Source organism: Eulemur rufifrons, chromosome 14 (assembly GCF_041146395.1).
Source record: "Eulemur rufifrons isolate Redbay chromosome 14, OSU_ERuf_1, whole genome shotgun sequence".
NCBI classification, from domain to species: Eukaryota; Metazoa; Chordata; class Mammalia; order Primates; family Lemuridae; genus Eulemur; species Eulemur rufifrons.
In genome coordinates, this window is record NC_090996.1 from 8,836,198 (window position 1) to 8,856,769 (window position 20,572).

General features: G+C 57.3%; 3 protein-coding genes across 6 annotated transcripts; 2 read left to right on the forward strand and 1 right to left on the reverse strand.

Moving 5' to 3' along the window:
- Positions 1–4,032: 4,032 nt before the first annotated feature.
- POLR2J (RNA polymerase II subunit J) lies at positions 4,033–8,063 on the forward strand. Of its 3 annotated transcripts, none has more exons than XM_069485960.1 (4): positions 4,041–4,184; positions 5,650–5,739; positions 6,942–7,143; positions 7,868–8,063. In XM_069485960.1, exons 1-4 carry the CDS (start codon positions 4,132–4,134, stop codon positions 7,901–7,903), a joined length of 381 nt encoding a protein of 126 aa, XP_069342061.1. In that variant the 5' UTR covers positions 4,041–4,131; the 3' UTR covers positions 7,904–8,063. The 3 variants fall into 3 exon arrangements, with proteins under 3 accessions (XP_069342064.1, XP_069342061.1, XP_069342062.1); XM_069485961.1 differs by having other exon boundaries at positions 4,045–4,184; positions 6,942–7,116; XM_069485963.1 differs by lacking the exon at positions 5,650–5,739 and having other exon boundaries at positions 4,033–4,184; positions 6,942–7,116.
- A 298-nt stretch (positions 8,064–8,361) lies between these two features.
- LRWD1 (leucine rich repeats and WD repeat domain containing 1) lies at positions 8,362–15,703 on the reverse strand. 2 transcript variants are annotated; one of them, XM_069485731.1, is made up of 16 exons: positions 15,672–15,703; positions 14,839–15,052; positions 14,119–14,353; positions 13,909–14,025; positions 13,373–13,513; positions 13,002–13,106; positions 12,645–12,767; positions 12,450–12,564; positions 12,162–12,262; positions 11,764–11,971; positions 11,169–11,241; positions 10,941–11,081; positions 9,232–9,323; positions 8,921–9,076; positions 8,729–8,841; positions 8,362–8,627 (listed from the first exon to the last, which is right to left on the reverse strand). In XM_069485731.1, exons 1-16 carry the CDS (start codon positions 15,682–15,684, stop codon positions 8,487–8,489), a joined length of 2,088 nt encoding a protein of 695 aa, XP_069341832.1. In that variant the 5' UTR covers positions 15,685–15,703; the 3' UTR covers positions 8,362–8,486. The 2 variants fall into 2 exon arrangements, with proteins under 2 accessions (XP_069341832.1, XP_069341833.1); XM_069485732.1 differs by lacking the exon at positions 15,672–15,703 and having other exon boundaries at positions 14,822–15,039.
- Positions 15,149–19,561, forward strand: ALKBH4 (alkB homolog 4, lysine demethylase). The gene is made up of 3 exons (XM_069486401.1): positions 15,149–15,286; positions 18,076–18,273; positions 18,686–19,561. Exons 1-3 carry the CDS (start codon positions 15,161–15,163, stop codon positions 19,271–19,273), a joined length of 912 nt encoding a protein of 303 aa, XP_069342502.1. The 5' UTR covers positions 15,149–15,160; the 3' UTR covers positions 19,274–19,561.
- The last annotated feature ends 1,011 nt before the right edge of the window (positions 19,562–20,572 follow it).

Genomic DNA, 20,572 nt, shown 5'->3' on the forward strand with positions numbered 1-20,572 from the left:
GCTGGGACTACAGGCATGTGCCATCACCTCTGGCTAATTTTTAAATTTTTTGTAGAGGTGGGGTCTTGCTATGTTGCCTAGGGTAGTCTTCAACTCTTGGCCTCAAACGATCTTCCAAAGTTGTAGGATTATAGGCAACCAGCAGATTGTGAGTGTTTTAGGAGCCTTTATCTTTCAGAGATACATAATGGAATATTGATGGATAAATGATAGGAGTGTTTGAGATTTGCTTCAAAATAACCCACAGGCAGAGGTGGCGGGGGGTGGAGGTAGAGACGGGAAAACAGTGACCACGAGCTGATACTAAAGCGGAAGTGAGGAGTGTGCAGGGCTTCATTATACCACACAGTCTACCTCTGTGTATCTTGGAACATTTCAAGAATAAAAAGTTCAAAAAGCGCACATGCCCTGGTCCTGCCAGAGACTTACCTGCTGCAGACCTTCAGCCAGCGAGGCCCAGGGTCTGCATTTAACACCAGGTATGCATATTCCACAGGCCGCAGGGGGAGCTGTGAGTCGTCATGAACAGTCCTAGCACTTGCATATTGGAGCAGCATGTAGCATATTGGACCCACGTTCACCTTGGGGTGGAGACTTAATGTTTGAATGTGTGACAGTTAGGTCCTAAGCATCCAAAGGTGAAGGAGGGACACAAAGGCACTCAAGTAAACCAGCCAGAACCAGTCTGTGGTGGGAGATCTCGTATCAGGAGAAAGTTCCAGAAATCAGTCTTTTGTCCAGTGAAAGCTGTGGAATGAGGGGGTCAGTTAGCGTCTAGTGGCAGATGAGCTACAGTGGTCTTTATTTATTTATTTATTTTTTTGCAATGGTTTGTATGTTGCTCATTGAGAGGCCACTGTTTGTTTAGTTGCTAGAGGAAAAACCTTGTGGCAGTTTGCACATAGCTTATTCTTTAAGTGCAGGGGTGTGTGACTTAACCCTCGCCTGGCACAGCCTTAGGCCATGTTTATAATTTGAGTTCTTGTAGCCACAGAGTCCATTCTTATGTCCATTCAGTCATATGGTCTCTATTTTAGTATTACTGTTGGTTAGTTGCGTCTAAACCACATGAAGTGAGGGGTATAATGAGGCATGTGTGACTTCCAGTCTTGTCATGGCCAGGAACTCAGGTTTTAAGGTTTCTCTGGTGTCCCATTGGCCAAGAGGGGGTCCATTCAGTGGCTCGGGGGCTTAGGATTTTATTTTTAGTTCTCACCTTGATAACCACCATCCTATGGACTCCATGAGGCTTTTTGCAAGGCTGGGTCTCTCCCTTTCCTCCCTGGCCCAAGGCCTGGGTGCAGGGGTAGCTGAGCCTGCCGTACCCCTGACCCTAACCCCAAATCACCAACACCTGGTTCTCTGGCTACTTCTTAGGGTTTCACAAACGTCCTCATGCCTTTTGGATGTTCTCGGGTTTCAAGGACCTAGCATTGAAGGACTGGTGTTCACCACAGGGTGGGTACCCTGGGAATCCCTGGCTGGGTACCTGTTTCTCTCATCCTCTGGGCCCATCCCTTAGGAAATCTGAGCAGGTTCACAACAATCGCCTCCTGACAAAGCCTTGTCAAAGTAGAATTTTCAAATATGTAAAAGAAAAAAGATTCATACAAATATAGAATGAACACACATCAAAAACTTATTACAGCTGGGTGTGGTGGCTCACACCTGTAATCCCAGCACTTTGGGAGGCTAAGGCGGAAGGATCACTTGAGGCCAGGAGTTTGAGACCAGCCTGGGCAATATAGCTAGACCCCATCTCTACAAAAAATAAAAAACTAGCCAGGTGTGGTGTGCACCTGTAGTCCCAGTTACTTGGGAGGCTGAGGCAGGAGGGTCGCTTAAGCCCAGGAATTTGAGGTTGCAGTGAGCTATCATGAAGCCACTGCACTCTAGCGTGGGTGACAGAGTGAGACCCTGTCTCAAAAGAAAAAAAAGACCTATTGCACATCGATTCAGAAGGGATTGTTTTGGAAAGCAGATTCATAGAACATTCTGAGAAGCTGGGTACATGTATTTGTAAGCATTTTGAGAGAAGAATGCTAGAATGAGATTGTGATATTAGATACAAAACGGGTTAATGGAATTTTCTTTTCTGTGGGATAGAAACCTACAGGTTAATAAATAACTTCAGTGTCTGGGCTCTAATCAAACAATAAGTAACAAGGTCAGGGCCGGGTACAGTGGCTCACACTTGTAATCCTAGCACTTTGGGAGGCTGAGGTGGGAGGATCACTTGAGGCCAGGAGTTCCAGACCAGCTTGAGCAAGAGTGAGATCCCGTCTCTACAAAAAATAGAAAATTAGCTGGGCCTGGTGACACATGCCTGTAGTCCCAGCTACTCGGGAGGATCGCTTGAGCCCAGGAATTTGAGGTTGCAGTGAGCTATGATGAGGCCACTGCACTCCAGCCCAGGCAACAGAGCAAGACCTGTCTCAAAAAAAAAAAAAAGTCAAACACAGGCACAGTCCCCGCAATTAGGATCAGCAAACCTTTTCTCAAAAGGACCAGGCATGTAGGTCTCAGTCACAACTACTATGCCACGTACCAGGAAAGCATCCACAGGTGATGTGCAAACACGTGGGCATGATGTACTCCAATAAAACTTTATTTACAAGCACAGGCAGGATTTGGTCCCTAGACCCCAGTAGTCTGCCAGCCTCTGCCCTAGATAATTAAATAACCCTTGGTCAGGCCTGTCCAACAGTGTCTCCAGTATGACACTGTCAGAATGTGCCACACGCTGCCCTTTCACTTTATGTCCAAGGCTGGATGATTTTACTTAACACCCCATGTTCCAGCAGCCCTTTCTGCAGTTGTGCCTGGCAGACCCATCCTCCTTAGTCTCATGAGAGATGGTCACATCGCCTTCTTTTGGGGCAGCCCAACATTGAGCCACTGAAGACTCTTTGCAGGATGACAACTTCTGGGGCCCAGGGTCTCATGTTGGTCTGGGAAGGAAAGGGCAACTGTCATCACAACTCCCCAAGAGAGAACAGACTTCCACAGTGGCTGGGGGGGTGAAGCCTCTGGCAGATGAAAATCCTGTCCCCACTCTACCTTAGCCCAGGTAAGGGTGGCCAGCCTCATCACCTCCAGGCCTCTGCAATCCTGGTAAGGGTAGCGTCCTTGACGCAGACTTTTCCAGGGTGACCCAGAGGGTGGGGGTTACAACCCCAGGGAATCATTTTCTATTCCGCATCGGTTAAAGAGGTGCCCGCCCACTTGGCCTGGAGAGTCAGGTTCCAGGTGGGGCCCTGGCAGAGTAATTTCCTCACCCAGGGCTCAGGTGAGATTGGTCCTGCCCCATAAGTGGTGGTGGAGATTCCACACTTCCTTGGAGGCTCCACAGCTGCTGCCCAGCCCTGGAGAAGCAGCTGCCAAGCCATTAGTTAGGGCTCCAATAGCTAATGAGCCCCTAGTTTCCTGTTGCTTCAAACAGCTCAGGTAGGGCCTTTATAGTCTGCAAAATATCAACCAACCCAACGGGATGATACACTTAGCCCTCCGAGCGCTTATCTCACCCCTGTCTACACCTGCCTCCTCTGCCAGCCCTTACCCAATTGTCCCTCCTGACTAAGAAGCTAGTGACCACCCAGCTAGGGCTCTTGGCGCAGTGCGCCCAGGCAGCCTAGGCAGGAGGCGCATCCGTACACTGCCTCCAGCCTCTGACTTTCTGCAGCCCCCACTGCTGCCAGCCACAGCTGCCCACTACCCCACGCCTCCATTCTCTACTCAGGGGTCTCCTGCTGTGTACTCCAAGGGCACATTTCCAAAGAGAGATCATGGGATATGGGCAGCGGAGAGAGACACAGCTTGGGGTTCCCGCTCAGCCTGGGCGAGAAAGCCTGCAGCAGCAGAGCAGCCCTCCCAGCGCTCCGAGCCCGCGCCGAAGGGCTCCTACGGCCGGAGGCACGAAGAAGGCCTTCGGGGCCGACGCATGCGCAGAGCCACCGGCCTCCCTCGGGCTTTTCTCGCGCCTGCGCTAGATCCTCCAGTCCGGTAGGGGGCGATGAGACGGTCCTTACTCGGGTTTGGCACCGCCGGCGTGACCCGGAAGAGGTCGCTTAATAAGACTCTGGAGGCCGTGGAAGCGGCCACTGGGAGTCTGGACGCTACTGTGGCGCTAGCATGAACGCTCCTCCAGCATTCGAGTCGTTCCTGCTCTTCGAGGGCGAGAAGAAGTAAGTGGGGCCTGCCGGGGCCGGGGAGGGTCTGGCCGAGGCTCGCGAGCCCTCGACCGTCGGCCGTCTGCCCTGCGGGTCCTGTGGTTCTCCCGCCGGTCCTCCGCTCGGGGACGGAACGGCTTTTGCTTGAGCAAAATGTTGGCCTGGGCCGGGAGCGGTGGCTCACGCCTGTAATCCTAACACTCTTGTGAGGCCGAGGCGGGAGGATTGCTTGAGGTCAGTAGCTCGAGACCCCGTTTCTACTAAAAGTAGAAAAAGTAGCCGGACGTGGTGGTGTGAGCTGTAGTCCCAGCTGCTCCTGAGGCTGAGGCAGGAGGATCAGTTGAGCCCAGGAGTTTGAAGTTGCAGTGAGCTACGATGACGCTATTGCACTTTACTGGGGTGACAGAGTGAGACTCAGTCTCAAAAATAAATAAATAAAAAGGTCGGCCTGTGTCTGCCAAGCTTAAGGCAGTCCTGCGCGGTTAGCGGCGAGTGTACTTATTTTGCAGAGGAGGAAAATGAGGCTCAGACAAGTTGAGTAACTTGCCCCAGGCGCGCAGGAAGTGGCGGGGCTTGTATTCGAACCCAGATTGTCTGCCTCCAAAGTCCTTTTCCTCTGGGATCTGGCAGCCTCCCCACTGGTCTCCCACCACCTCCAACCTCCATGTCACAGCCGGAGTGATGTCTCTAAAGTCCACATCTGATCTGTCACTCGCCTGTGTAAAGCCTGCTGTGACTCCTCACCGCCTGCTGGTTGAAGGAGCCTAGTGGTCAGACAGCCTGGGCTTGGCTTCTGTATCCCCCACTTAATGAGACTCTTATTTTTGGGCAAGTGACGAGCTCTGTCTGAAGCTGTTTCCTCACCGGGAAAATGGGTTTATTACTGTATTTAAACATGGGATTTTTCTGTTAGATGAGATTAAGTGAGAAAATTTGTGTAAAGTACTTAGTCCAGAGCTAAGCACATAGAAGTCAGCTTAAATATTGTCTCTTGTTACTAATACTTGTAACAGCCTGGAATGCAGAGTCTTATGATCTGCACTTCAGCCTCCTTTTAGCGCAGACTCTCAACTGGGGACCATCTTGCCCTCCAGGGACATTTGGCAAAAATGGAAAGATTTTTGGTTGTCATAGGGGCTACCACTAGCATCTACTGGGTAGATCCTGAGATGCTGCTAATGTCCTACAGTGTACAAGACAGCTCCCCACAGAAAAGAATTATCTGGCCTAGAATGTCAGTGGTGTCAAGACTGAGAAACTCTGCTTTAGGAAAAAGGAGCAGTCCGGAGTGGGTGAAGGCACCAGAGTGGGGTTAGCTGGGGTCAGTGTAGACACAGTGCTGCTCAGAGTCAGAGAGGTCTTCGTGGGATGAACAGATTGAGATGGACCTGGTTGGGGGGTGTGGAGGCAGCACGTGAGCCCGCCTCCAAGGGCAAGGTTTAGCCCCTGCCCCTCATCTGTGGCCTCTGCCTTTTTCCAGGATCACCATTAACAAGGACACCAAGGTACCCAATGCCTGTTTGTTCACCATCAACAAAGAAGACCACACACTAGGAAACATCATTAAATCGTAAGTTCCAGCTCAGAGGCTCTCAGGGGGTGTGTTTAATGGGGCTCCTAAAGAGCAAGGCACAAGTTCCATAAGATCTTCTTTAGTCTCTCTGGGTGCTCGCTCTGGCATTTCACAATCCTGGTACCGTTTTTTCAAGGGGACACTGAACCGTATCTGTTCACATAAGGCACATTTCTGTATTGGCTTATTGATCTAACTAAAGCGAGTGGGTGTGTAGCAAGTTACAGAAAAGTAGGCTACTTGTGTTGTCATGCTAATGAGCACTGAGAAGCAGTCAAAGTTAGCTCCCCCTACCCTACCCCTTAGTGACCTGACTGCCATAGAACAAGGGGGAGAGTTGGAAGAGGTGTTCTGTGCCTGTCCAGGCCGCTGGTGGGCCGCAGACATTGGTTGGTGAGTGTTTGCTCACACCAGTGAAGTCCTGGAAGGGGGTGCTCAGAGATGCAACTGCCACTCTGGCCCTGGAACTTGTTACTTCACTGCAGATGTGGCCCTTCCCTTGGGTGCCATTGGTGAAGCCAGGCCTTTCCCAGGCTTGCGTGTTGGAGGCCGAGTGTCTCCTGGTGCAGTAGGGTGTGGGGATGTCCATTGCTGCCTGGAGGACTCCTGCCCAGTGTCCCCACCCATGCAGGGGCCCCCCTCATGGTGCTCACACTTGACTCTAAGCTGCTCTAGAAGAGACCCCCGTGTGCCAGGGCACGTACACAACGCAGCCTCGTAGAACAGGGCCCAGTGTGCGTGGACAGCCCCCGCCAGCCTGTGCTGCCTGGAGGACTTGTTTCCATCTCCCTGACTGCTCAGAGCCTCGCCCTTCTCCCCACCCTGTTGGTGTGCTGAGCAGATGCTCTTTTGGGGCTTTTGCTCTGGTTTACTGAACGCTGGCTGGACATGACTGTGCAGGGAGGTCGCTGTCAGCACTGCAGGGTCCCTGACTTCCGCCAAGGGAAGAGGTTGCTGGAAACCCTACTCACAGCTAGGTCCTTCATCCTCACGGATGCAGGGGGCACGGGGGTGTGGGTGGGGTGGTATCCCCATGTGGTATATCTTCTTGAAAAGTGTTTTACTTGAAGATTTAGGGGAAGAGAAAACTCTTTGGCTGGAAAGCCTTGAGGCATGAGCTGGGGGCTGCCTGGTAGCCTTGAGGCCTGGCTTGGGCCAGAGGCTCAGCCTCCCTCACACCGCCTGTCCCTGCGTCTCAGACAGCTGCTGAAGGACCCACAGGTGCTCTTTGCTGGCTACAAAGTCCCCCACCCCTTGGAGCACAAGATCATTATCCGCGTGCAGACCACACCGGACTACAGCCCCCAGGAGGCCTTCACCAATGCCATCACCGACCTCATCAGCGAGCTGTCCCTGCTGGAAGAGCGTTTCCGGGTAGGAGCCTGGGGTGCAGCTCGGTGGGTGTGGGGGGGGGGCTGCCAGTGTGCCCAGAGCTGCTGTGTCCACAGGCCACGCCTAGGCTGCTTCCTTGGGGGCATTTTGGGGGAGGGGGCAGCAATGACAGAGCAGGGATGTATAGACTGAGGGTTTGTGGAGTTAGGCCTATGGCCTGCTGTCTGTCCCCATTAGGTGGGGACTTTACCTAATGCTCCAGGGTCCCTCGTGAGCTCTCATGGTCCCTGCAGAGACAGGAGATCTACTGCCCTTTGGGGCTGCTCTTCCAAGTCCCTCAGCTGGTGCCATAGGCTCTGGTTTGTAAGGGCTGGCTACTTCCAGGCATTTGTCTGTCTAGCAGGCAGCTCATCCCAGCGTGGTGTCGTACCTGGTCAGGGGGCCTCAGGGTCTAGAACAATTTAGAGCAGGAAAGAGCCCTGGCTTGTGAGATGTTCAGTGTCTAAGCTGTCTGCGCACGAGGACGTGCCCCTGCTACACAACTCCAGCTCTAGGCTGCAGAGAATGGGGTGGGCTGGGCCAGCTCAGACGCGCCCTTTGCCCAGCTCCCTGGAACTGTCTGGGGCCTGGTTTGCTGCCTCGGCTTAGTGTCCTGTGGAGCATAGCCGATGGCTGCCCTCAGGAGGGCATGGCAGCAGCTTCTCGTTGGACTTTGGTTAGGGGATGCTGGGGTTGTTTCACCGTCCTTGCCCTGGCTGTGCAGCTAAGTCGCTGCCTTCTTCCTCTCTCCCAGGTGGCCATTAAAGACAAGCAAGAAGGAATTGAGTAGTGGGCTGCAAGGACCTTTGCCTGGCCTGTAAGCGCAGTTCCTACTTGGCACCAGGCAAGTCATAGCTGTGGCGGCTGTGACCCTCCTTGGAGCCATCTGTGAGCCCCTCACCCCTGATGTATGTACATTTTCTTTTAACTTCCTAATAAAAGTATGGCAGAAAAAGACTCAGCCGTGGGCGTAAGCACGTGGACTGTCAGGCTCGCTGGAGGCAGATGACCCGTTTCAGACACGCTCTGGGACATTTCAAAGAGTGGATTGGCCCAGAGACCTTGATTTCTGTCTGAGAGGTTGGCAGGGACAAACTCTTGGACCTGGGGGTGCTGCTAGGAGGCAGTCTTGGGCAGAAGGGAGAACTGTGAGAACCCTTCCATGGATCTCTCTTCTAGAAGCCTCAGCTGCCAGGTTTGCCCGTCTTAAGGTGGGACCCACACAGCTGCAGACAGCTCTGCACAGGCTCTCGTCCACAGAATTTAATACAAATATTCACTGATAGAAATACCACCACTGCCAGCCCAAAAGCTGAATAAGTTAAGTTGTGTCCCTGGTACTTTGCAACAGAGGCAGGAGCTCCCGTTGGAGGCTACTGTCTCTTCCAGATGGCGACAATGTTGGAGTCCGTCAGAGCCGTGAGGTAGGTAAAGGTGGGGTTGGCCACCACCATGTTCACCATGGTCTTGGTCACCATCTGGCTGTGGGCCCAGGGCTGTGGCCACTTAAGGATCTGGTGGGAAGAAAGGGGGTTGGGCACCTGCCTCCCAGAGACCAGGCCCGCACGCTGCACAGCGCCAGCCCTGGCCTGGGGAGGGGCGAGCTGGGCAGTACCTGCGTGGGGGCCTGCGGGGCGTCTGGCAGAGGCGGTGGCTGCTTCAGGACAGTCCTGACATCGTAGATCCACACGCTGCCCTCCTCATCCCCACACAGCACAATGCCCTCATCTGCCAGGACAAGGCGGGAGCCTAAGGTGGGGCGGAGCTCCAGGAGGAGGGGGTGGGAGGGGGCGGGCAGGGGGCTCACCAGGGCAGGTGCTGAGCGAGAAGTAGGCCAGCTCGGTGCGGGACCACTGCAGCCGGGCCAGGACGACCACTGCCACTGTGGACTGGCAGCCCCGGCCCACCCACGTCTGCCTCCAGCTCCAAAGGCAGATGGTGCCCAGGCCGTTCCCCTTGGAGGCTGTGCGGGAAAGAGAACTGTGCTGGGCCCCTCCCCGACACCTGTTCCCTGCTGGAGATGCCTCAGGAGCCCTTGGGCCTAAACCCTGGCCCAGGGAGAAGCCACCCATCTGGGTGCCCGGAAACCAGGCCGTTCCCCGGGCCAGGCTCACTCACCCACAACATCGTCATTCACGAATGCCAGCCCGTCCACTCTCCGCACAGATGCCTCGGAGCCCTCTGAGAAGACAAACTCCACCTCACACACCCTGCGGGGAGAAGACATGGGCTGGCTACTCCTTGCACGTGCAAAGAGCTGCCCCGGGCACCTGCTCTGGGCCAGGCCCCGTGTGAAGGTTGGAAGATGTGACCAAAAGGATGCTTTCTTGGCACTGGAGAGGGTCAGCCTTGCTCTGGAAGGTGGGCCCAGCAGCTCGGTGTCCTGAGTCACAGTAATGGGAGCTCAGACACGTGAGGGGCTGGTTCTTCCAGGAGGGGTGCGCAGTGTAGTCAGGAAAGGTTCTGGAGCGAGCTGGTGCCTCTGGGACTGAGCGTGAGGTGAGCAGGGTCCACCTGGGTCCGAGCAGGGCAGGTGTCCCCAGGCCTGCGCTGGGGCTTGGCCAGTGTGGGTGGGGTTTGCTCTGCCTGGAGGCAGGGGGAGTGGCTGCTGAGCATGTTGGGGGTGGAGTATCACCTCTGCTTGGAAAGGCCACCAGGCAGCTGTCCGAGTGCTGAAGAGGCCAGCCTGGAGCCAGGAAAGCAGCCCAGCACCCAACTATGGGACAGGCATGAGCCACGGCAGGGGAGTAGGCAAATCAGATGCACTGGGCACGGGGGAGAAACTCCACAGGACGTGGGAACCAGGCAGGCATACAGAGGGAGAAAGGGGGCCCGGGGTGAGAGAAGCCCAAGGCCACCAACCAGCACCTGGCAGGACACTGCCAGGGTCTCTGTTGAGGCTTTGCTGCTTTCTTCCACATAGTAGCTACTTCACTCCTGCCACCCACTCTACTATTTCTCCTGGGCTGTTCATTATACCTCTTACCATGGCCAAGAAAGCCCAGTGTGCCCAGGCCACCTCGCCACCTCACTCTGGGCCAACTGCAGCTGTCTTGCCAAGCAGTGGCCAACTAGCTGCATGGTCAGCCAGCTCTCCCCACCACTGGCCCTTTGCACATGCTTTTCTGTGAGCACCGTCCCTCCCTCTGCCCGGCTGACTCCCCGGCAGGGCCCCTTGGGAGGAAAGCGTGGGCCCTAGAACTTACCCATTTGTCCCTGGTCACCTCAGCGGAGTCCCCTTGCCCCCCCCATCACTCTTTCCTTTGTAGCTGACATCACAGTTTGTGGGGTTTTAACTGGCTTTGCTTAGTGCCTGTCTCCCCCACTAGGCTGGGGGCCCCCAGGAGGGCAGGGACCCCAGGCCAGGCACCAGGTCAGGGGCTTCCTGGGTGCTGCAGATGAGGCTCAGCGTAGCATTTCCAGCTTCTTCCCTACCCAGATACCACCTTACCTGCCCTCTGCTAGCGCTGGGATGCAAGTCATTGTCCCCTTTTTACAGATGAGGACATTATGCTAGGACAGAACGGTCACACTGCAATGAGTGCCAGGACCTGGGCTTGATCACTTGGGGACACTGTGGTGCTGAAGCCCTGAGTAAAGGTGAGGTGACCACAGCCCAGTCCAAGAGAGAAGACCAGGGTGAGGAAGGGGTCACATGGCCCTTCTGAGAACCTAGCAGAAGGTGGGGACAGGCCAGCTCTGCAAAGAGGCCTCTGAAAACAGCCCACAGGGCAGAGGGTGTGGTTGCCCTGGCTGATGTGAGCCCACCTTGGTGACAGCCACCCAGCTTGGGCCCAGCTTTCGAGACACTCCTGCCTGCGCCTCACCTCTTCTTCTGGGGCTGGTCCAGCCGCACGTCCCAGCAGCAGCAGCCCCCCTCGCAGCCAGCCATCAGATAGGCATCCGGGCAGGAGGCGACGGGGCAGAGGCGCAGCGGGATGGAGGTGGTGTCGAGCGTGAGCAGCTGGCTGGTGGCAGGCCAGGGGGAGAGCGTGAGTCTGTGGACCCGCGCACCCCACCCCAGCCACTCGGGGAGACAGGCACTAAAGCATCACCTGGCCTGGAATTCGTAGTCGTGGTTGGGCACCCCGATGTCCCAGAGTATGATCCGCTTGTCATACGAGGCCGCTGAGGACGGGGTGGGGAAGGCAAGGGGAGAGGTGGCCCTGAGGAAGCCCTGCTCCCTCCTGTAGGCTGGGCCCGTGGTCCCAAGGCCAGCCCCTCAGGCAGGGAGGGAGGCCCGAGGCTAGGAGACAGGAAGACTCATAGGCCCGGGATCCCAGTTGTCCTGCTCTAACCTAACGTGCCCAGCACCGGCAGCCTCTCCTGCAGCTCATGCCTCACCCCTGGTTCGCCACACCTGGAGGGCCAGGGGTGTCCCTCCCTGGTCACTGACAAGGAAAACAGTGGCCTAGGTTGTTGGAAAACTCCAAGACCACAGAGCAGACTGGGGACAAAGCCAGGATCCAAAGCCTGGCCAGCTGACTGAAGCCATGTCGTTTCCTACCAAAGCCAGAGCCAGACAGAGAGGCCCAGAATTGGGCCTAGCAGCCACCGAGCTCCCTACAGTCCCAGAGGGGAGCACTGTGCCATCACGGCAACGGGACAGCGATGCTGGCGGAGCCCTGGGGTGAGGGGAGAGGGTCTTACTGAAGAGGTGGGTCTCGTGGGTGGGGCTGAAGCAGAGGGTGGCGATGGCCTTCTTGTGGGCCCGGATGACTCCGCAGCAGAAGCCGGCTCGCACGTGCAGCAGACGGACCTGGCCCCGCAGGCCCGCGGCCGCCAGCACGCTCCAGCGCTTCTTGTGGCCGGTCTGCGTGACCACCATCAGGGCCGTCCAGGCCACAGAGAAGAACTCCTGGGCCGGGCCGGGGGTAGAGGAAGCAGTTACTGAGCAGAGTTACAGGTGTGACCACACCTGCAGGCCTTGGCCCGGAGCAGTGAGGCCCAGCACAAAATCAGAAGGTGGTGAGGAGGGGGCTGAGCCTGGACCCCCACCCCAGCCTCCCATCCCGGGAGCAGGCGTGCACCCGCCACCCTGCACTCACCTCGCCAGGCGCCTTGTACTTGTGCAGCACGATGCCCGTCTGGCAGTCTATCACGCACACGGCCTCCCCGCCACACGTGGCCACCGTCTGAGACGTGGCCCCTGAATGTCCGGTTTGCAGGGGGTCAGCTGAGTGGCAACAACATCTGTGAAGCTCCTCCCTGCAAACCCCTCCCGGCCTTGAGGAGGCGTCTTCACCTGTCTCTCCTAACTCCTCCATCGTCCAAGGCTGTCCCCTCTGTTTCTGTGGCCCTTGCCCTTCCCGGTGCCCACCTGCCCAAGGACGTACCCTCCTCCCAGGCCGGCTCGAAGGCGCAGGCCCACAGCTGGGTCTTGAGGTCATCGGGGCTGTTGTTCTTACTGTGGCACTGCAGGAAGTGCAGGGGCTCCAGCTTCAGGGCAGGCTGTGGGGACAGAGCGGGGGTCACGGCTGCCCCAGCCCTGGTTTGCCTGCTACACACTCTCTGCCACCCCATCTGCTTACCTGGCCACCATCAGAGCCCACAAGGCTGCCCTCCACCTGGGCCGACAGGGAGGCGCACGCCCGCTTGTTGGGAGACAGGTTGAGTGGGACATCTTCTGGCCGTTTCAAGGCCACCAGCCTGGCCTGTGGAGGGGGCCGTGTGACCATAGGCCCATCTGCCCAGGGCTTTTTTCCTTCCCATCTCAGGCTGGACTGCATCTTTCCTTGAGGGCAAGAGGCCAGGGCTGGCCCGGGCTCACAGAGAGAGCTAACTTAGTCACTGGCAGCTACTTCCTGGGCTCATTTCCAGGACCCCCTGTTTGCTTCCCCAGACAGAAGGGCGAATGCATGTTTCAGAGTCCTGGGGGCCACACGCACCCTGGACCTGTGGGCAGCTGCAGCTTTTGGACGCCTCTCCGGGTTGTCTGCGTCATGTACCAAGGTCCCACCGGAGGCCACCAGCTCCTCGGAAATCATCTGTACCTGGGGAGGGCCAAGCTGTCAGGGTCAGGAAGCTGGACACAGTCCTGGGTGTCCCCAGTCCCACCCCAGATACCTAGTCAGAGGGACCCTGTGCTTCCCAAGTTGAGGAAGGGTCTCTCCAGCCAATAGGGCTGCCTTCCCTGACCCACCCCACTCCCACAGTCCCTCAGCCCCTCATGATAAGGGACTTCCAGGGTAGCTTAGCGCCATGGGAGCCAGCAAGGGGCAGGAGAACTGACTCCCAGTCCAGTGGGACAAAGACATACCCTCCACTGGGTGAACTCGCTGAGGGACTCGGGCCCGTAGCGGACATCCCTGACGGCAGACTTCACAAAGTCCGCCTGGGCCTTCTCAGCCTTCTCTTCAGGGCCCACTGCAGCCATGAACTTCTCCCAGTGAGCTGTGACCTGGCACAAGAGGGACCAGATCCAGGCCCAGCCCACCCCAGCTCTCCTGGACCCCTGTCGGCAACCTCACGGCTGCAGGTATCTCAGTCTCACTGCCTGCTGGAAGCCTCCCCGAACCACAGCCTCTCATCGGCAGGTCGCACAAACCTCAGCAGCACACGTGTCAGAAACATCCCAGGAAAAGCTACTTGGAAGAGTGTCTCAGCCTCCCCTGCTGGGCCCGGCAAGGCAGGACCACAGCCAGGCTTAGAGCATGTCAGACGAGGCACTGTCGGGGCAAAGAGCCCCTGTCAGTCACCCTCCTCAATATCCTCCAAATGTCCGATGCTGTCATTCTCTCTGTGACACCTCCTACAGCTCCCAAGTACTCCACAATGAACTGCCTGTCCCCTTACCCTGTCGGTCAGTTCCCTGTTCAGATTCTCCACCTGAGAGCAAGTCAAAGACGCATCTTTGCCATTGACCTTACGGAGCTTGGGCAGGAGAAAGGAGACCTTCAGGTTGTCATTGACCTGGGGGATGAACGAGCAGTAGCTGAGGGGCTGACAAGCCTGAGCCCAAGGGTCCCGGCCTCTGGCTCGGGGCTGGTGGGGGCCCCCACTTACTGTCAGGAAGGGATTGCCCTCCAGGCTGAGCTCCTCAAGCTGCAGGAACTGGCACAAGGCAGTGACGTCCCTCAGCTGGTTGTTGCCACAGCGGAGGATGCGCAGGTGGGACAGGCCCAGGTTGTCAGGCAGCGTCTCCAGCTGGTTGTTGGAGAGGTCCAGCTCCTGCAGCTGCGTCAGGCGGCACATGAGCTTGGGGTCCAAGTGCTCTGAGATCAGCTTCAGCCCGGACAGGCTGGGCGGGGGCAGACAGGAAGGGCTCAGGGGTTGGCAGGCTACTCAGCCCACACCAACCCCCGCCTCAGGAGGCTTTTCCACCTCAATGGCCTATGCATGTGCAGCCTCCCCTGCCCCCTTTGAAAAAAATCTTGTAGGTATTTTAGAACCAGGGGCCACATAGCCCCATCTGGGATGCACTTCCCGTTCCTCTGGGGATTCCTCTGGCTTCCCTGTCCCCCTATGATCTCTCTCAGCAAGCTAGCTATGTCCCCAGCTACCGGGAGCCCACCCAGCAAGCAGGTAGGGCAGCAATCTTGCGCATCTCATAACGAGAAGACGTCAGGCACGACTCTGCCAAACAGACAGGGTGACAACCGGGACGGGAAGAAAGTGGGGAAGCGTCCCAGCTTTGCTTCCCGATCGCCCGGCGACCCACGCCGCGGTGGCGGGAGGTGGGGTCCCAGCTCCGCGGACACAGCCTCACCCCCAGCCGGCTCTTACTCCAGGATCCGGATCTTCCCCAAACGGTCGCTCTTGGGTCGCCCGCGCTGCATCAGCAGCCGTGCCGAGAGGGGGCCCATACCGAAGAGGCACGACCCACGATGGCTCGGCTGGCGACGCTGGTGTCTGGCAGAGCCCGCGTCTCCCGAGTCCGCCGCTGGCGTCTGCGAGTGTCTGAGCACCGGAGGTGATGCCGCGCCAAGTCCGCTAGTGACTGCGACCGGAAGGAAGCGGAGCCGAGACCTCGTGCCCCGCCTGCAGACTACAACTCCCAGCGGCCCCCGCGGCCCCGCGCCTGCGCCCTGGCCACCCAGACGCAGCAATGGCGGCGGCGGCGGCTGCTGAGGCGCCAGAAGTCTTTCGGCAGTGTGGTTGCAAGGGCATCCGGACTTGTCTGATCTGCGAGCGGCTGCGTGGTGGTGACCCGCCCTGGCAGGTCCCCCCGGGGGTAAGGGCTGGGAGAGGGACCGCGCTGACAAACTCCGTTCTTCATACGGGGAAACTGAGGCCCAGCTTGGTCGTGAGACAGGCTTGGGTTCAAAGCCTCTCGGGCTGTTGCGGGCTGAGTCTTGGGAGTGAGAAAGGGGCTGGCACGTGCGTGGGTCCGACCGCAGCTCGCCTGTGTGCCTTTGGGGGGAATCTGTCAGCAAACCTCGACTTAGCCCCTCGGGTCAGGTGCTGGGGGAGGTCAGCGGCACGAGGGGTAAACGACGTGGAAAGGGTGGAGGGTACTGGATACTAGACCACGGTGTCTAAAGGCCATAGACAAAAATGGGCACGGGGGCAATTCATTCCAGTTAACTGATGAAAAAACTCGGAGCGTTTAGACTGACCTGGAAGTATCATGGTCGGTTGCAGGGGCGTATCCGCCGGGGAACTGCGTGGGTAGAGGCCTTGGGTAGGAAGGTGGAGGGATGCTTCAGGTGAGGGAGATGAGGCTGCAGAGGTTGAGGGGCTCTGACCACAGAGGGTCCCCCATGTGTCAGCTGAGCCGGCTGGACTTGTCCCGAAGGCCATGGAGAGCTCCTGAAGGGGTTTAAAGGGGTGACTAGGTCAAATGTGAATTTTAGAAAGATTCCGGGAGAGGAGTGGGGCAGATACGGTGGTGTAGAAGCTGGGAAGCCAGCAAGGAAACTGCCCAGTGTACGTGGTAAAAGTGCCCAAGGTCCCGTGGAAAACAGGATGGGACGCCTCAGAAATTAAACATAAAATTATAATTCCGCAATCCCACTTCTGGGCATATATCCAAAAGAACTGAAAGCAAGGTCGTGAAGAAATATTTTTACCTCCGGGTTCATAGCAACATTGTTCACCTTAGCTAAAATATGGAAGCAACCCAGTGTCCTTAACAGGGGAATGGATAAACAAAACGTGATACATTCACACAGAGGATTATTCAGCCTTCATAAGGAAGGAAATTCTGACACATGCTACAACATGGATGAACCTTGAGGACACTATGCTAAGAGAAAGAAGCCAGTCACAAAGGACAAGTACTGTATGATTCCTGTCATATGGGTACCTAGAGTAGCCACAGTCACAGAGACAGAAAGTAGAAGGGTTGTTGCCAGGGGATGGGGACAGGAAGAAAGGAATTATTGTTTAATGGGGACAGAGTTTCAGTTTTACAGGATGAAAAAGTTCTGGAGGAGGACGGTGGTGCCGGCTGCACAACAGTGTGAATGAGCTGATGAACTTTTTTTCTTTTTTTAAATTGTGGAATGTCTAAACTGTACCAGTGGTTGTGGGTGTGAAGACACAGGACACTGTGTAGGGGACACCATCCCAGCCTGATGGCTGTGGGACAAGGAGAGTGAGATGTCCAGGATGCCTCCCCGGTTTTAACGTGCCCCATGGGAGGGGCCCAGGAGTTGGAGGAGATGGTGGTCCAAAGCTCAGGAGGTGTCTGAGCTGGAGTCGGAGGCTGGTGATGAAGCTTTAGGAGGAAATGAAAGCCCTAGAGAGAAAAAAACAGAAAAACAGAGGGCCCACAGCTGGGGATGGGAAGAGCAAGGCCACAGAGGCCAGGCCTGAGTTCTGGAGGCTTCTGAGGTCCTTGCTGGGTGGCTCTAGCCAGAACCTGTAATATCTGTGCCTCTAGCTCACACACAGGGCTGGTTATGGTACACTCCTCCTAGTGTTGTCCTGGGGGTGAAACTATTGATAGATAATCCTTATAAAATACTTAATGCTGTGGATGCAAATATTAGCTATTTCATTAACTCTTTTTTTTTTGAGACAGAGTCTTGCTCTGTTGCCCAGGCTAGAGTGCCGTGGCATCAGCCTAGCTCACAGCAACCTCAAACTCCCGGGCTTAAGTAATCCTTCTGCCTCAGCCTCCCGAGAAGCTGGGACTACAGGGATGTGTCACCATACCTGGCTAATTTTTTTCTATATATTTTTAGCTGTCCATATCATTTCTTTCTATTTTTAGTAGAGACGGGGGTCTCGCTCTTGCCCAGGCTGGCCTGAACTCCTGACCTTGAGCGATCCTCCCGCTTCAGGCTCCCAGAGTGCTAGGATTATAGGCATGAGCCACTGCGTCCGGCCAACTAACTCTTTTTAATGCAGAGAGCCAGAAGAGGAGAGTGCAGCTGAAGCCAAAGGAGAGATTTAAGAAGTAGGGCATTGGCAGCGTGACTTGGGGTCTGCCTGGAGGACAGAGTGAGGGGGAGAGGCTGGGGTGCTGAGGAGCTCGGCTGAAGGCTCAGCTCAGAGGGGAGAGCAGAGCGAGGCCCAGGAAAGGGGGCTGCCCTCTTGGGCAACACTCAGACGCGTGATAGGCCCAGGCCAGCCCCACCTAAAGAGGCTGGGTGCACAGATACAGGCCAGGGGAGGGCGGTTGGGTCCTCCTGGAAGCAGCTGTTGAGACAGAGTGAGGAGTGCAGGGGTGCCTGTGCGCGTGTGATGGGTACGAACAGGGAGAGGAAGAGGGCAGGGGCACGGACAGACACCTCCCCCTGACCTCCCAACAGGTGCCACTCACCCCGTGGACAGCCCAGAGGCCCCAGCTCTAGGACGAGCAGGTTTCTCAACCCCCTGGCCTGGCTGGATGCTTTCACACAGGTCTGCTCCTTCAGTCCTCCTGAGGCTGGGGAGGACAGAAGATGCCCCGCAGAAACAAGGGACAGTGCAGGTGTGCAGGGTGCTCCCTGGCCGTGCAGCCTCGGGCCAGCACACATGTGTGCCGGGTGAAGGAGGTTTGCCATGGCTTTAGGACCTGCGCTTCTTTTGCAGAAAACACACCGTTTCATTTACTGCTCCGACACTGGCTGGGCCGTGGGCGCCGAGGAGTCTGACTTTGAGGGCTGGGCCTTCCCCTTCCCGGGAGTGATGCTGATAGAGGACTTCGTGACCCGGGAGGAAGAAGCCGAGATGGTGCGTCTCATGGACCTGGAGCCCTGGAAGCTCTCACAGTCTGGACGGAGGAAGCAGGTAAGCCAGGCCCTAGCAGGGGGAGGGGGGAGGGCCGGGCCAGACTGAGGGACAGTCCCACTGCTCAGAGTCCTCTGTAGCCACACCGCACGCACCCCTAGGATTGGTAGTGGATAAGCCTCCCCTGACCTTGGGGCTGTGAGTAGCCAGGGTCGCTGCAGAGTGTGTTCTAGTTCCAGAACATTTTCATATGCAAAAATAAGCCCCATACCTATTAGCAGTCACTCCCCATTGCCCCCGCCCCTGGCAACCACCAAGCCGCTTACTGTCTCCTCGGCGTCTGCCTCCTCCTGCTGGAACGTCCCATCCTTGAAGTCAGGGCTTTGGTTTGCCTTGGTCACTGCGATCGAATTCTTCAGACCTAGTGTGTGATACAGACACTTCTTCACCTCCCTGTGTCTTCATCCTTCAGGACTACGGCCCCAAAGTCAACTTTCGGAAACAGAAGCTGAAGACCGAGGGCTTCCAGGGCCTCCCCAGCTTTAGCCGGGAGGTGGTGCGGAGGATGGGCCTCTACCCCGGGCTGGAGGGCTTCCGGCCGGTCGAGCAGTGCAACCTGGACTACTGCCCCGAGCGGGGCTCTGCCATCGACTCCCACTTGGATGACGCCTGGCTGTGGGGGGAGCGGCTGGTGAGCCTCAACCTCCTGTCCCCGACCGTGCTGTCCATGTGCCGCGAGGCGCCCGGCAGCCTCCTGCTCTGCTCAGCCCCGTCGGCCGCCCCAGGCGCCGTGGTGGACAGCGTGATAGCCCCCAGCAGGTCCGTGCTGTGCCAGGAGGTGGAGGTGGCTATCCCCTTACCCCGCCGCTCCCTGCTGGTGCTCACGGGGGCCGCGAGGCACCAGTGGAAGCACGCCATCCACCGCAGACACATCAAGGCCCGCCGCGTCTGTGCCACCTTCAGGGAGCTGTCCGCCGAGTTCTGTCCCGGAGGGCGGCAGCAAGAACTGGGCCACGAACTCCTGCACATCGCTCTCTCCTTCCAAGGAAGACCGGTGTGAGTTCCACCCTGGGGACAGGAGCGGGCACTGGGCCTGGCCGGAGTTGCTGGCCGCAGAGTTGGCCATTCTTGGGATTGAAGGGGGGAGCCCAGTGCAGGGCTTTTTTCCCCAGCTCGTTAGGTTTTAGGAGAAGACATCTGACCCCCGACGCCACAGGCAGCGTGAGCCGTGCCCGGGCGCTGGTTCTGGTGGGAATACACCTCAGTCAGTCCCCTCGACCTGCGCTGTGGCCACTCTGCTCCGGTTATTTGACGTGACACAGTTTGGGGAGAGTGGGATAGTTTGACCTTTAAAAAGGTTGAGAACATTTAAAACCATTTTGTTCTTTATCTGTCTCTCTCACTGAGGCCTCCTGCTGTCCCACCATCCAGTCCCTTCATTTGGAGAGCATGTTGGATTGCAGAACGGAATTGGTAGAGGATTTGAAGTCCAGAGTTGGGGACGGCTTTGAGCCAGGCTCAGCCTGGGTCATGCTGGACCCTCGGGGTGGGGGCTGTGACGAGGGCAGGGAAGTCTGAGAGCCTGGCCCCCTTCCCACAATGCTGTCAGCAAGCGGGCAAAAGGCGCCTACCTGCCAGGACACCACAGGGTGGTTCACTCTGTGGCTCTGGTGCGGTGTGGGTGCCCACCTGGATGGACGGCTGCCCAGGTACGCCAGCGGCCAGGTGAGGAGCAGGCCGAGGGGGCGGCCGTGAGCCTGGACCCCATGGCTAGCCCTCTGTCCTGCGCTTGTGAGACAGACACACTCAGCTCACCGCCACGTGCCGGGAGCCGAATTTGGGTGAACAGGGCCTCATCACGTGGTCAGCACCCTTCTGCAAGGTCACTCCAGAACCTTCCCAGAGCTGTCTGGCAGGAGCTGCCGGCTGCCCAGCTACTGAGCCCCTGGTGAGGTCTGAAGAACCCTGTGAAGACCCAGTGGAGAGGCTGCCCAGCTGCCGGGGGCAGGTGGGGTGGGCGCCCAGGCCACCCTGGCTGCCGCTGCCATCAATCAGCTCACGGCTTCTTCCCAGTGTCAGGACCCCACGCAGGTCCCTCGGTGGCATGCAGATGCCAGCTGGGCCTGGGGGTCTACTCTAGAGGGGGTTGTATGGGGTCGCTGCCCCTGGCAGCGGGCACCCCCTGGGCAGAGCCTGCGAGATGCTCTGCGGGGGACGCTGCACGCGGAGGCCTCGCCAGGAGAGGCCTGGTGAGGCTTGGGGAGCCACTGAGCAAAGACACTGTTCTCCCCAGCGTCCCTCAGATATACTTTGGGAAACATTTGTTACATGATAGGTCAGCGACCCCAGAGTCGAGTCT